General features: G+C 40.1%; 3 protein-coding genes across 3 annotated transcripts in view; 1 reads left to right on the top strand and 2 right to left on the bottom strand.

The window, feature by feature from the left end:
* Window positions 1–5,008, bottom strand: part of LOC117442292 (calcium/calmodulin-dependent protein kinase type IV) — a 42,366-nt gene extending 37,358 nt beyond the window's left edge. Inside the window, exon 1 of the mRNA XM_034078294.2 lies at window positions 3,794–5,008. Within this exon, the coding sequence (XP_033934185.1) occupies window positions 3,794–3,900 (107 nt within the window). The 5' untranslated portion in view covers window positions 3,901–5,008. The remainder of the gene's footprint in view (window positions 1–3,793) is intronic.
* Window positions 5,009–6,783: 1,775 nt separating this feature from the next.
* fam174c (family with sequence similarity 174 member C) lies at window positions 6,784–12,476 on the top strand. Its single transcript, XM_034078300.2, has 3 exons — window positions 6,784–7,243; window positions 8,840–8,962; window positions 10,885–12,476. The coding sequence occupies exons 1-3, from the start codon at window positions 6,969–6,971 to the stop codon at window positions 10,886–10,888; spliced, it is 402 nt and encodes a 133-aa protein (XP_033934191.1). The 5' UTR covers window positions 6,784–6,968; the 3' UTR covers window positions 10,889–12,476.
* A 906-nt stretch (window positions 12,477–13,382) lies between these two features.
* On the bottom strand, window positions 13,383–15,307 carry LOC117442301 (cocaine- and amphetamine-regulated transcript protein-like). Its single transcript, XM_034078302.1, has 3 exons — window positions 15,191–15,307; window positions 14,210–14,293; window positions 13,383–13,490 (listed from the first exon to the last, which is right to left on the bottom strand). Exons 1-3 carry the CDS (start codon window positions 15,305–15,307, stop codon window positions 13,383–13,385), a joined length of 309 nt encoding a protein of 102 aa, XP_033934193.1.
* Between the last annotated feature and the right edge of the window lie 525 nt (window positions 15,308–15,832).

Raw genomic sequence — 15,832 nt, 5'->3', positions numbered from 1 at the left:
CCGTGCTGTAGTTCCTTTATAGCTCAACATTAGCCGCCTTTAGCTTAGCGGTGGTGACGTGAAGTCATGTGACCGTGCTGTAGTTCCTTTATAGCTCAACATTAGCCGCCTTTAGCTTAGCGGTGGTGACGTGAAGTCATGTGACTGTGCTGTAGTTCCTTTATAGCCCAACATTAGCCGCCTTTAGCTTAGCGGTGGTAACGTGAAGTCATGTGACTTTGCTGTAGTTCCTTTATAGCTCAACATTAGCCACCTTTAGCTTAGCGGTGGTGACGTGAAGTCATGTGACCGTGCTGTAGTTCCTTTATAGCTCAACATTAGCTGCCTTTAGCTTAGCGGTGGTGACGTGAAGTCATGTGACCGTGCTGTAGTTCCTTTATAGCTCAACATTAGCCGCCTTTAGCTTAGCGGTGGTGACGTGAAGTCATGTGACTGTGCTGTAGTTCCTTTATAGCCCAACATTAGCCGCCTTTAGCTTAGCGGTGGTAACGTGAAGTCATGTGACTTTGCTGTAGTTCCTTTATAGCTCAACATTAGCCACCTTTAGCTTAGCGGTGGTGACTTGAAGTCATGTGACCAAGCTGTAGTTATTTTATTATTATAGTTAGCTTTTTATTTCAAAAATCATAAATATGTGTTAATATGTGAAGATTATGCTGCTGATCAAAACATATAAGTATCGGAATTGTTAGTTTGCCATAGAAATTATGTTCTGCAAAAACCTAAAACCTAATGGAAAAATCGTATTGGTTGTTGGAACAAGTGGCGATGCAAAATTCTGGGTTGTAGAAAATACTTTTTGCTTGTTGTGAAGGTTTTTGAATGTGTGTTGGCGGGCAAACAGGTACTTTAACTTCCACATCAACTTGTGACATCACTGGGCCGAAAATACTTTTTCCCATTGATATACTGTACATTGGGAAGAGACATCTGTTAAACAGTGAAACATTTTGTAACTGTATCCTTAGGCCCTAAAGTCGTAAAATCCGCTAAAAGTCAAATCTAGTGTTATTTTGGCTTTATGCACCTGAACTAAAAGTGAATTTAGCCCCGCCTCCCACGCTGTATCCAGTTCTCTTTATACATCCATGGTGGCCACAGAGTTTATATTAAATCATAAATTTGACCTCCATTTTGATTGAAAGTTGAAACATAGATAGTGTTACGAGTCTGGTCGTTCGGTCATTTGTGTGTACATTTTTCCCTCCTCCTGTGTGTGTGAGCAAGCAGGTGGTGCCCGTTAGCTGATTACCTTCTGCATGCTGATTGGTCCACCTGGGGAGACGGGAGGATATTAAGCTGCAGCCGTGCAGTTCCTCGGCCGCTCTCTCTGACTTGACTTCTCCCAACACAAATGTGCGTACGATATCTGTCCTGTTGTGCTAATACTTATTTATACCGGTTCTTCTCTTGTGTCGTGAGACTGTTGTATGAAAAGCTACTCAACCTGTCTGTGCACGCTTTACTTTTTTCGTAGGAGTGCAAAACCCTTTTCTTTTGAATATTTGTTTTCTCCTGTTTTTACAGTAGAGTAGGTAAGAAGCCTGTATGTTTATTTTCTCTTTCGTTAGGTAAGATTTTTGTGTTTTTAAAGGTTTGTTTGTTTTATGGTTTTGTTTGTTTGGTAATAATTTGTTGGTAATTAAATTTACCAAACGGCATTCTCTGACTCAGTGTCCGTGTTCTTGGGAGTGGGGAGAGTGGGGAGAGTGCACATTACATTACATTACATTGCATTTAGCTGATGCTTTTATCCAAAGCGACTTACAATAAGTACATTCGACCAGGAAGACACAACCTTGAAGAAAACAGAATCATATAAGAACATCAGATGTTGCACCCCCGCCCCTAGACCTGGGGCCTGTACTACGAAGCTGGTTCAACCTAACCTGGATATGTTTGAGTTAGCCGGTTGGCCTAATCCAAAACATACGCGCTCTCGCTAAACTGTACTACGACGCTGGTTATCAAGTGGATCGCTCCAGCCAGCCGTGCCCTATCTAGTTAGGTGCGCGTTCACATGAAAGGGGTGGTATCTGGAGCATTCGACCAATCACAAACATGGAGAAGCATACTGACAGCGCAGCGTCATACTTCCTGAATGAAAAGTGAACTTTAATACTAGTCAAAAATGAAGAAGTTAAACTTTAAACATCCATGACTTAAACACTTTATCCAGGATAAAAGCCTCAGAGCTGCACCTGCAAGGTGAATACAGCTGGGAACAGAACAAGTGTTTGAATGCGTACATTAACAGGTTTATGATATCACTGCCCCGTCTAACACACGATCTGACTTCAATTACATTTGTCTCGAGTGTTTCGTCAACTTAATGTGTTGCTTAAAATAATACTTCTGCATCCAGTCTGTGACACTGTGAGTGTTGCACGGCCAGATACGGCTCAGCTGACTCAGATAAGGAGAGATATGATACATTATGAAGTGATGTGCCGCGGACTGTACTTAATGTACTCTGATCCGGTTACTGATGTTGTGGCAGATATTTAAGTTGGCTTTCTTAACGCTAATGTTATAATAGTCAGATTGCTCTGAAGATGGAGGTGATATTCTATTAATGTTCACGTTCACACAGTCGGTGATTTCTGCCGGCCGTCTTTCCTGCGACGGCAGCTTTTCTGTATTTCCTTTCTCCTGTAATATGACTTGATCGCTTTAAACTCCGCACACTGAGCTCTGATTGGTCAGCAGGCGGTGCTTTCACTGAGTTGAGCTCTTAGCCTGCAACCTAACCTGGTCCCGACCAGGGTAGCCGCTAAACATAAGTTACCATGGAGATCTAGCTGCTAAAAAGAGAACCAGCTTCGTAGGACCGGAAAGCCGGAGTTTCCTCTGAATTTAGCCGGCTAAGCGAAAATCCTGCTTCGCAGTACACCCCCCTGGGCGTAACAATAGTTGCTCGGATTAAAGTCTAAATTTAAGAGAATAACATTTGCATTTATTCTGAGATTCAAGTGGGCCTACATTTCCACTAAAACTCACACATTTACGAAGAAAATAAACTTTGATAACTACATTTAAAGCCTTACATTTATGAAAGAAACACCTGGATCGTGAAGGTGATACATTTGTAAAAAAACCAATATCATTTCACTTTTCAAGATTAGATCAATCTGCAATCAATCTTTTGAAGTAATTTGGTGACATTATAGTTTGAGAGAATTTCTAATATTTATCTTTTTTCCTTTCTGTTACGTATACAATCAATCAAGGGCATCACTTGGACGTAACATGTGGTGGGGACCTAGGGGATGAGAATGTTTTTAAATGGTCTTCAAGGTATACATTTTATACAGACATGTTTGGAGGTAGTTATCAATGCCTTTTGGTCATTTTATAGGGTTTTTTGTTTTGCTCTGGCATTGCACATTCATTTATTCCATATTTATATGTCATGTTTTACTATTGTGCAAATACATCTTTCTGAAAGCTTTTTCAAAAAAGTAATTGGGTCAAAATGTGCCAATTCAAAAAGTGGTGGGCCCCCCAGTGTGTAAATGACACACCTGTCTACAATGGACCGAATATGGTATAAAACCCCCCCCCCCCAGGCATGGGAAGTTCTAAGGAGGGGCCAGTGCCCCTATAACACGGAGCTTGGACCCCCCTGTGGGCCCCTCCAAAAGATAACTCTATGATAATGCAATTCCTTTTATACTAAAATACTGTGCTTTTTTCAGGAATGTAATTTAGTGGAAACTAAGGTAACATGGTGCCGGGTCCAATGGGGTCCCATGCTTCCTTAAACCCCCCCCCCAGGTAACATGGTGCAGACCTGCCCAGCTCGGAGCTCAGGGTGTAGAACTCCTCCACCGCCCCGTCCCGCCTCGAGCCGTCCACCCAGAACTCCACCGGCGCAGAACCGGGCCGGGACGTCGGCATGGCTGACAGCAGAACTCCCCCTTCAGAAACACAAACAACCAGGAGCACCGAGTCCAAGATCACACCGGGACCGGGACCAGCACGTGACCCGATCAGATCCAGGAGCAGCAGAGCAATCCAGATCAGATCTCAGATTTAAATCCAGCTCGGTAAAACCCGGATTAGAGAAGCAGAGGGGGGATGATTCATGATCCTGATGGGCTTTAATCCAGACCAGAGGAAGAGGAGGAGGAGGAAGTCTCAATCAGGACCGTTTATCAGACACAAGATCTGCAAAACTAATAAATGTTTTGTTTTTTTATCCTGCAGGGAAACACACGACTCCAGGGTCCAGATTGCAGGAGGATCCGGGTTCGAGACGCACCAGGTCCGGGTGTGTCGCAGCTCACATAGGGCCTAAACAACGCTCTCAGATGTCGGATCACTTCAGTGCATCACCTCTTAGTCCTGGGTTTCCTTCGTGTTTCCGTGTTTTTACTGGTGGGATCCCTCCGGAGCCCTGCAGCCTGCGGGAGATCCAGCCCGGACAGCAGCCACAACAACGCCGGGTCCAAGGGGGTGTTTTCACGGGGGAAACAGACAGCACACACCGGGCTCGGTCAATGCGGGATGTCGGTGCTCGGTGCTCGGGGAGGATGTTTGATTCCCGGGCAGGGCAGCTCCAGATGTCCGAGGGATCTGCAGAGACAGAGATGCTCTAATCTCATAGTCCCGCCCACTCTCTCAAGCTAAAGACCAATCACAGAGCAGCAGGGCAGCAGAGTCACGTTGCTATTGGACGGAAGGCCTGTCAATCACTGGAGCTCTGTCAGCAACCTAAATACAGAAATAACCTAAATACATAAATGTACATTAGCGTGACATCTGGAGACTTTGATCCTGCGGGAATCAAACCAGCACCTCTGATACAGATACATGTGCCTTGCTAAGGAGAATCACACTTTAATATGTCTGCCTTTTATTTACCCATCTTTTAATTCTTCTGACAGAGGATGTTTTGTTTTATAGTTTTGTTACTGGGTTTATTCGAAGAGGCTGCAATCAAAAGGTGAACAAAATATCCCAAAAAATCTGTCAAATGTCTTAAAAAATAAAAGTTACATGTAAAATCAATATTGGTCAAATTTTGGACACAACTTTTTTTTTTAAATCTAAAAAAAAGAATTAAGAAATATTCGGAAAATTATTTTTATAATCAAATATCGCAAAAGTATCAGTGAAAATAAAAATGTAAATGTCCGAGAACATACCAGAACAATTTAACACATTTAAATCATTACAAATATAAACCAACATTAAAAAATAATGGACAAAAGTTGATAAAATGTTATAAAAACCTATTAGTAAATCCTCCAAAATGTGTTTTTACAATCTACGAGAGAAAGTAAATAGTATAAAATATCGTCAATAAAATAAAGGTAGTATTTTACAAAATATATTAGTAAAATGTTGGCCAAAAATACATAAAATATCTCAAAAAGATTCGTAAACAAAGACATGCAGCTGACTGCAGAAGAAAGCCAACAGCGCCCCTCTGAGGTCAACAGCCCTTATTACAGTAATACTTTTGTGTGTAACTAAACTAGACCAAAATGTTTAAAATATGCACAAAACTTCTGTTGAATATCCAAATAATATTCTAAAAGATTGGACAAAATGTACATGTATCTCTCTTTAATCAAAGCCAAATCTGTTGCTCTGCAGTATTTACAAAACAGTCATAAATGGAGGAAGAAGTTAAAACAAAATAAAACTTAAAAAAATCTAAGATAAGATGGACCAGTGGATTCAGTAGTTTAAACAGCAACAGGGTGAGAATGAAAAACAGGACAGCACAGATTCACACAAGGTTAAAACAAGTACAAAACCTGCTCTCAGATCGGACCAAAAGCCTCTCAAATATTTGATGAAGTATCTGAGTTCAGCCGTGAGTCATTCCCTGTGCCATGAGAGCGGACAGGTGAGAGGGTTTCTAACCTCTGATTGATGTTTCCAGGTGTGAGCTGCTCGTTAGTGTTAATGGTTCAGGCTGTGAGGCATGTAGACATCTGCTGCTGCTGAACACAAGCAGGACTAAAAGCTCTGAGTTAGATCTGAGGAACCTGAGGAAACGCCACCAGCTCAAAGATCAACCAAGATGTGAATCTCTCCAGATGTTTCAGCCTGAACCCAGCTGTGATCTGACACGGAGGGGAGAAACACAAAGTCACAAGACTACTAACTCAGAATATCCGAGATAAAAGTCATACAGTTTCAAGAAACAAATGGGATATTTTCTGAGACTATAATGGTAAATCTAAAAGAAAGAATGTTCCCTTGGATCATAAAGGCACAAATAACGTTTAAAATGTGTTTTAAGTATAACTTTAATCTCAAAGAATATCCCAGTTGTATGTAAAACTTGCCTAATTTGGGTTAGTATTCAATATTGCAGAAAAACAAATAGGCAGTTACTTTTATATTGTATTTTCAGAGGTGGACAAAGCAAAAATTATTACATTAAAATACTCTGTTTTAAGTCAAAACAGGCTACTGTATTCAAAATTGTACTCAAGTAGAAGTAAACAAGTGTAAGGATCAACATATACTTAAAGTACAGACATTAAATAATCTCCGCATCACTTTGATGTTGCACTTGGTAAAAGTGGGTTTTATTAAATTACTATTATTACTATAACTAATATTATGTAAAGCGTCTTTGAGCATTAGGAAAAGCGCTATAAAAATCCAATGTAGTAGTATTATTATTATTATTATTATTATTATTATTATTATTATATTAAAATATGTATTGAACCCCTTTACACAGACTTGCAGGCATCTGAATGCACTGTTCTGATTGGTTGACAGGCACTACCTGAAAGTCAAACTGAGGGAGAATTTCCCCCACTGCGTGTGTGACGCGTAGGCACTAAACAGTAGGTGGATGATGTTAACTTCCTAGTTGTCTCGATAGTACTTTAATAACAGCTAACGCGACGTGTATATCTTCTAAAAAACCCAAATATAAACTCGATTCCGGTTAAAAAAGTGAACCTCCGGATACAAGCGGAGTGTTTTTTATCAAAATGACTTTTTACAGACTTCTCTCCGCGGTTCTCTTACCGATATGTTGGGTGTTTGTTGTCGTGGTGGGGGAGGCTGTAAACCCGGTCACAGAGGCTCAGATCCCCGCAGTGACGAACTCCAGCACCGGGGGGAACTCCACACACAGCGGCGGGAAAAAGCACCGCGGAGGAGGGCTGTTTAACGGGCTGGACAGCTCCATGATTCACAGGGCCCTGTACGTGCTGATCGGGATCACCTTCATCGGGGTTATTTACTTCGTCATCCGGGCTGTGAGGTGAGGACACCCGTGATTAGGTCCACACACCAAACTCCATTAATAAAAACAACGATTTAGACAAACACTGAGGACAGATTAACCAATGTAGGCTACAATGTGAACTTGTTTTCTTCTACTATAGTAATTGGCACAAGCTTACAAATTATACGTACACATTATATATTTTATTATCACAAATCTCCATTGCGCATTTTACCTTTATGTGGAGCCCTTCATATGGATAGATGCAACACCAAACCCCATTCATAAAAACAGTGATTTAGTAAACACTGGGGACAGATTAACCAAAGTACAATGTACAACTTTTTTTCTTCTTCTACAATAACATGGACAAGCCTATAAATTATACGTACACATTATATATCATAATACAGATCTATAGTGTGGCTTTTACCTGAATGTGGAGCCCTTTACAACCCTTTATATTTATTAATGCAACGCCAAACTCCATTCATAAAAGCAGTGATTTAGTAAACAATTGTGACAGATTAATAGAATACAATGTGTTATTTTTTTTAAGCCAGAGGTGGTAGAAGTATTCAGATCTTGTAGTAAAAGTAGAAGTACTCAGATCTTGTAGTAAAAGTAGAAGTACTCCGATCTTGTAGTAAAAGTAGAAGTACTCAGATCTTGTAGTAAAATTAGAAGTACTAGAAGTACTTCAATCTTGTAGTAAAAGTAGAAGTACTCAGATCTTATAGTAAAAGTAGAAGTACTCCGATCTTGTAGTAAAAGTAGAAGTATTCAGATATTGTAGTAAAAGTAGAAGTACTCAGATCTTATAGTAAAAGTAGAAGTACTCCGATCGTGTAGTAAAAGTAGAAGTACTCTGATCTTGTAGTAAAAGTAGAAGTACTCCAATCTTGTTGTAAAAGTAGAAGTATTCAGATATTGTAGTAAAAGTAGAAGTACTCCGATCGTGTAATAAAAGTAGAAGTACTCCGATCTTGTAGTAAAAGTAGAAGTACTCCAATCTTGTAGTAAAAGTAGAAGTACTCCGATCTTGTAGTAAAAGTAGAAGTACTCAGATCTTATAGTAAAAGTAGAAGTACTCATATCTTGTAGTAACAGTAGAAGTACTCAGATCTTGTAGTAAAAGTAGAAGTACTCAGATCTTATAGTAAAAGTAGAAGTACTCCGGTCTTGTAGTAAAAGTAGAAGTATTCAGATCTTATAGTAAAAGTAGAAGTACTCCGGTCTTGTAGTAAAAGTAGAAGTATTCAGATCTTATAGTAAAAGTAGAAGTACTCCGATCTTGTAGTAAAAGTAGAAGTATTCAGATATTGTAGTAAAAGTAGAAGTACATGTTTTGAGACGTGATTTAATAAGGGAAAGAGTCAATAGTTCGGATGTGCGGTTGGAGGGAGTTCACTTTTGATTTGTTATGAACAATACAGTCCCAACAGCCGGACTTCCTGTCACACTGAGGTTTCCCAGCAGCTGATTCGTGTGGTTTGAGTCGGGAGTGACAGCCAGTCACGAGTTCAGCGTTCCTCTGATCCCACAAACAGACAAGTGTTGTTATTGATTTGAAAACAATCAGTGCTGGTAATAATGACACTTCTTCTTCTTCTGCGTCGTCGACGACAACAGGCTGAAGAGGCCCGCCCACAAGAAGAAGTACGGCCTGCTGGCGAACTACGAGGACTCCGTGGAGATGGAGGCGGTGGAGAGCGAAGAGGACGACACGCTGTATGAAGCACGCAGCCTCCGCAGGTCAGAGGTCAACAACAACAACACAGAATACTGCCCTTTACGGTGATGCTGTACAACCGGCAGTGATATGTGAACAGACATTTTAATATCATTCAGTGGGACTTTACATCCAGAATAATCGTCCACTAAGAAATGGTGGAAAGATATGCTGCAGAATCTTCATGTTTTATTCAGTTTGTGAGTAAGACAGTGAGTTTTCTGTACACTACAAACAGGATGTGCTAATAGAACATTTAGCATACTTATAATAACATATATTAGACATGTAGGAGTTATTACTGTGGACAATAGAGTGCCACAGCGCATGGGTTCCTTCGACAAAAAAGCAATGCATCCTGTGAGGCTGACAAGTGAGCGGCCCGACCAAGCGAGGAGGCAGAACGTCCCAAATACAATATTTCTCATTGTGGTCCATGACACAGCCTCAACATGGCTGTCCACGTGAACGCCGTCACCAGCAACAAGGATCCACCCACACTGACAGGAAACACAGAGCCTAAACACACACAGACTGATCAAGCCAACACGACAGGTGAGGGGGGAGGAGCCAGCGACAGGACGGGAGGGGGAACACTTTTCAAAATAAAACCAGGGAACAAGTCCACACACTTCGCCAATAAGGACGCATTAGACACATCTAATCGATAGATTTATGATTCGAAAATGATAAAAGTATCATTGTAAAAAAATATTTGTACAATAACCAACGATCAGCAGGTATGGGAGGTTTTGAATACAGATATAAGAAATAATCTATATATTGATTCAAATCTCCAATAATAAATAAAAATAACAACAATAATAATTGAATCGATACAATTTTAAAAAGTCAAATAACGAGAAGAATTTATAATTTAAAAAATAGAAAAACACATACTGTAGCAATAATACAATTTAAAATAGGAAAATACAAATTAGAGTAAAATAAATAAAAATCAAAACATGACATTTAACGTGAAATAAAAGAGACGGCATTTGTGAAAATAAAATGTAAAGGTCACCTATTATGCAAAATCCTCTTCTCCATGTCTCTTCTACATCAACATGTGTCCCCTCTTCTTCATGTCTCTTCTACATCAACATGTGTCCCCTCTTCTTCATGTCTCTTCTACATCAACATGTGTCCCCTCTTCTTCATGTCTCTTCTACATCAACATGTGTCCCCTCTTCTCCATGTCTCTTCTACATCAACTTGTGTCCCCTCTTCTTCATGTCTCTTCTACATCAACATGTGTCCCCTCTTCTCCATGTCTCTTCTACATCAACATGTGTCCCCTCTTCTTCATGTCTCTTCTACATCAACATGTGTCCCCTCTGTGGAAAGAGACTCTGAAAGTTTCAGGAACAAAAATTCTCTCTCTTTTTGATCCATTTCTATAAAAACCTGTCTGAAAATGAGCTGATCAGATTTTGGCCACTTTGTGATGTCATAACGATGTTTTGTCTTGTGTAACCATTAGCCAATCAGTAACCAAGGTAACCCCCCCCCCCCACCACCTTATCACCTGAATCTCCTCTAGAGCTCCATTGAGTTCTTTGTAACCAAATGTCTCTCAGAGGGGCGTGGGGAGGGGCTCCTTGTCAGCACTTTGGAAACAGGGCTGAAACAGAGGGGATTATGGGTAATGCTGCAATGATCTGTTTGGTGTTTCAGCCAATCAGAGACAGGCTCTGTATATATCTGAGACCTGTGATATATTGATGAGGAACAGTAAAATAGGAGACCTTTTTAAGTAAAAAATAAAATGTTCCAAAAAAGATTTAAATGCGTCGGTGAGATCAGTTTAGGAAAAAGAGAAGATTGACAACTATACTTTATTTTGTTATGTCGAGTAAATGTTTTCACCACAACAACCAACACAGGATATAGAAAGGTTTCCTGGACGTTAACACGCTGTGACATGTCGCTGTCCTCTGTTCAGGTGAGCGTCGTCCCCTGAAGGATCAGGAGTGTTTACGGTCGGCTGATTATCGATCACCAAGAGAGAGAGAGAGGATTGACCAAAGACTGCTGGAGGAGGAAGAGGAGGAGGACGAAGACCAAACTGTAATAGAAGATTTAAGCCAAAGCTGCTCGATGAACCCAAGCAGGATAATCATTAATGTTTGTGACGGTGGTTTGTTTGGATGGTCGATGAGTTTGTGGGAGAAGCAGACCTTTCTGTGGATGATTATGAAAATCACTTTTTGTTGTTATTATTATTATTATTATTATTATTTCAAAGAGTCTTTTTCCGCTCTTCCTGTGTGCTTGAACTACTGCAAACTGATTCCAGACCAGCTGATGAACATGCAGTGCGACTCGGGTTTGGATGTTTGTTTTTATATCCACATTCCTGCCGTCTTATAAAGGTGGCGTGCTCGAACTAAAACATTGTGTTAAAGGACGACTCGGGTTTGTTTCCCTTTTTTAAAAAGGAACAAAGAATCGAATAAACCCGAATCGTCACGGTAACAATGCTCCACCAATCTCCATTCATAAATCCAGCAATTTGATGCTTACACTCGCCCGCGGAGGTTCATGTGCTATACAATGTTATTTATGTTTTCTATAATTTAAGCGCTCGTGTCAATTGAGGATGCTTCGAATCCTCCCTTTTAGCTTCTCAATTAACTGTCAGTTTGGAGATGTGTTCAGCAGCGCCACGAGAAGAACAGTAATGTGCCTTATATCTCCTGTAAGTGGAGCAAAGATATCACAGCAAATTCCAACTGATTTAACGCTTTCTCGTCCCAAGTGTGAGAAACGGGATCTGGGTGTTATCTCAAACACACAAAGCAAAGGTGGCGACAGAAAGACACACTCGGCAGATTCCATTCGGTTCGTCAGCAGACACTCGGCGGAAAGACAAGTTTACATTTTGAAGTATATCCGAAATAAATGCATTAATTTTCCTTTTTAAAGCCTTATTTTTGTAATTACTCAACACCACTTCATCGCTCAGATACAATGTTGGATCACAGTGTGAAAAGGAACTTATATATGGATAAGATAATTGACCAAAGTTGTCATCGTTATAATCCACCATTGCTTTTAGGGTTTTTTAAGAAGCTATATCTGCAGAAAAGTGTTGAAACGAACAGGTGATCGATATTATACACGAGTATTATCTGGCTCCGAAAAGGGGCTCTGCTTATTCTTCCTTATAGCTTCAGTTCATATTACAGTTTTGCAGAAATAGCTTTCGTTACCAATCATGCTGAATTTAAAGCCGATTAAATATCAATTTATGATTGGCTTTTTCCACATGTTGTTTTCTTGCCTGTAAACAATATTCATATGGTTGTGTTCAGCTCGTCGTCACCCACTATAACGCTCTCAGGTTTCGTGTTCAAATAATCCCGAGACTTTAAAAAGATGTACAGATTTGCAAAAAGTACATGTAGGAATCTCTACGATGTCTTTCATTTGTTTAAATGGAAAGAAGAGACACTCTTCCTCTGCTGGGATGCCAAAGTTTCATTTCTACAACATTTGAGACAATTTCTAAAATAAAAATATTTTCTGAACTTCTCTCCGTGTGTGTTTGTGAAAAACAAAAAGAATACAACCATTTTAATAGATTGCAATTTATAATAACAGGGTATAAGCAGGAATCCTGAAGTCAAATGTAAGACCTTTTAAGACCCTTCCCATACATTTTAAGACCTCATCGCCACTTTGAGTTTTAACCGGTTACCTTAGCGACACACTTCACCTCACATTGACTATATACAGTATTGATTGTCCTTCCTCCTTCTCTTCCAACCATTTGGACGCAGACTTGCATTTCCCCATAACGATGTTGCTTAGCAACCGGCGTAAACGGACCTTCGTGCTATCAAGCATTGAGCGCGCGACGTCCTGTTCAGATTACGTCAAACCCAACGGGATGCCATCAATAAACTACACAGAATCACACGACACACCTACGCCATGATTACATTCAGGCAGACTGTAGAACACAACCTCTCTGGACCATTTAGATACTTATTGGAAACAAGCTACAAAATGTAATACCTTGGAAAATGCCGTTTAATACTTTTTAATAGCCTTCATTTTCGATAAATTGATTTATCAACTTTTAATACTTTTTAAGACCCCGCGGACACCCTGAATAAGCATTCACATGTGTAACTGCCATGTCACATCCTTTGGGTAAATATTAGGCTTTTCACAATAAGATCTACTTTGTTAAAAACCTCCAGATATTGTGTTTAAATGGGGCTTTTTCCAAAAGATAAAACTACATTGTAGGCTACCTGAAGGGAGTGTCCCATGGGCCAACACATGTAAAATTATCCTATATTAATGATTTAAACTAGGATGCGTGTTCTTCTGATCTTTTCCATGTTTCATTCAGATTTAGCAGAATAAAAAAGAGAAGTGGAGTTTTGAAAAAGCCGCCTTTATTTTGTAGTTCAGAATGACAGGAAGTTGCTACAGACACTTGAGGACGATGTAGTCACAGACGGTTCCTCCGGGACATCCACACAACTTCCCGATCCTCGCGCCTTTACGCACCGCACACTGCTCCCCCGCATCACACTGACACACATACGCATACACACAGACACACACAGAATAAATAAAGCAGGTGTACATTCATGGAGCATTTGTTCTCCTTGGATCCGGAGTACAACACATATTTAAGACCAAATCATGCACCATATCCGTGTGATACATAATGCTAACTCAAAAACTGCTGCAACAACTCGAGATGTAGAGCCTGAGTATGCACCACAACACCAAGTCCTCGTACGTGTCGACCTACCTGGTGATAAACCTGATTTCTGATATACTTTTATCCTATTCTTCTCAGCTCTAATACATCGTAACATTGAGACAGAAATAAAACACAGATCCATAACTAAGTGGACCCATGCAGACCTGTAGAACCGTTTGAGGGAAATTACAGGTTTGTTAAAGGTGGGGTAGGTAATTCACTTCAGAAACACTTTCTTATATTCCATGGAATGCTCTTAACATCCCGATAGCAATGAATACATTACATGTCATCTGTGGAAGCCGTGGCGCTGTAAAAAGCACGACCAATCATCTGAGCCGGCTAAATAACTGGATGGCCTACCTGCCTGTCAGCCTTCCATCTGGGCACAAACTTATCTCGCGCCCTCATTGGTCACGTGTGTGTGTTGGAGGAGGGGCTCTGTGAGGAAGGGGCAGATTTCAAATTCTAGCGCACTCGAGCTGGTTTCTCCATTCTTACCTACCCCACCTTTAAGAGATACATAGATAATATATCTTACTGAAGGAAGCCAGCCGAGCTTCCTCTCTGACGACGGCAGCTGTTTGTTCTTTAATCGCTCCAAGACTTCCTGAAGAGCTTCAATCTGAGGAGAGAAACGGGACCATATTGACAATACAAAACATTCACCGCGTCTGCAGCTTCATTACGTTCTGAGAGTCAGAGACATCTCACTGTTCTTCCACTTTTGAGTCGGACATAATGTAAATATTTTTTTAATCATGTCTTTTTTTCTTCTGTAATCTGTACACATTGTTTTTTTCTTTGAATTTTTCAATTTGAAAACCTACTCTAATAAAACAAATATACAAATAATATATTGGATAACATCTTTAGTCCCTCTTGACCTGATTCAGAGTACAACAAAAACCTTGTTTTTTTCACTAGTCAAATAGAAGAAACCATTTTAATAATACTTGACGTTATATTTAAAAACTTTCTTTGAATAATAAAAAACATTTTGGGGGTGTGTCAGATTATTTAGCCTATGTCTGTCTATATTCGTGCAGAAAAAAACTACAAAAAAAGTACTTCCAGAATGTGTTTTTTACCACATCGGCAGAAACGGGCTTCTGTATAAAACCGTTTTTGGTTTCTTCACTCACCAAATCTCGCTCCTCTCGTGTAATGATGACGTCTATGTTGTCGTTTTTTTACGTTTCCCATTCACACTGTTTTGCTTTTATTATTTCCTCTTTTTTTACATTTGAAAACCTACTTAAATACAATTAATATTTTTTAAATAATATAGTGGTTAGCATCTGTATCCAGTCCTGACAGGATTAACATCTCGGAATATTTGTTTTTCAACAGTAAAAATAAGATGAAAACTAAATAAAAAAACTCATCGTTATTTCAAAAATTAATAAAAAAAAATTTGAGGACGTTTTTATTATTTTGAGAAATGTTTTTATAACTTCCAGAGTTTATAATCACATCGGCGGAAACGGGCTTCTGTATATGTGTTGGTTTCTTCACTCACCAGTTTTCGCTCCTCTTGTGTAATGATGACGTCTTCAGGCGATCGCTCTTCGCTGTTTCCGAACGCAACGAGCAGCCAGCAGGAGGCGCTGAGGAGCAGAATCCTTCGACTCACCATGATGCCGCTGATCGACTCGGACACTGAAGGACTCTGGGAAACGCAGGACGCCTCAGACGGTCCTCTCAACACGGAGGTGTCTCAGAGATGAAGGACTTGATTTTATATGTGAGCAGCACCGACGTCAGAGAGGATATTTACCCGCTGATAATGAGACAAGCAGCGACTCACCTCCAGGTCAGAGGAGAGAGACCTCCGCGCGGCACACAGGAAGGACATTTTATGGAAGTGATTTTTTTTAAAACTTGGGTGCATCCACTTCGAACAGAAGTTCAATTTGTGAAATATTTTTTATAAATATATTCATGTAAAAAGACACTACATTTTAGATGAATATCTTCACATTTTTATAAATGCGTTATGTTAACATCACATTTTTAAGTGTATGTGTGCATATATGGTCCTCATCTACAAAGCACTCCATCTGGCCCCCCCTTATCTCACAAACCTTCTCACTCCTTATCAGTCCCCACGGTCCCTCAGATCCACCGTAGCCGGACTCCTATCCATCCACACTCTGCAGCT

This window comes from Pseudochaenichthys georgianus, unplaced genomic scaffold (assembly GCF_902827115.2).
Source record: "Pseudochaenichthys georgianus unplaced genomic scaffold, fPseGeo1.2 scaffold_408_arrow_ctg1, whole genome shotgun sequence".
NCBI classification, from domain to species: domain Eukaryota; kingdom Metazoa; phylum Chordata; class Actinopteri; order Perciformes; family Channichthyidae; genus Pseudochaenichthys; species Pseudochaenichthys georgianus.
This window is presented reverse-complemented; position numbering and strand designations above follow the sequence as displayed.

Coding starts and splice junctions, on each gene's coding strand:
- fam174c (XM_034078300.2), top strand. CDS start 6,969: ATGACTTTTTACAGACTTCTCTCCGCGGTTCTCTTACCGATATGTTGG. Junction 7,244..8,839: donor TTCGTCATCCGGGCTGTGAG/GTGAGGACACCC, acceptor CGACGACAACAG/GCTGAAGAGGCCCGCCCACA.
- LOC117442301 (XM_034078302.1), bottom strand. CDS start 15,307: ATGGTGAGTCGAAGGATTCTGCTCCTCAGCGCCTCCTGCTGGCTGCTC. Junction 14,294..15,190: donor CACAAGAGGAGCGAAAACTG/GTGAGTGAAGAA, acceptor TTCTCTCCTCAG/ATTGAAGCTCTTCAGGAAGT. Junction 13,491..14,209: donor AGCTCGGCTGGCTTCCTTCA/GTAAGATATATT, acceptor TATGTGTGTCAG/TGTGATGCGGGGGAGCAGTG.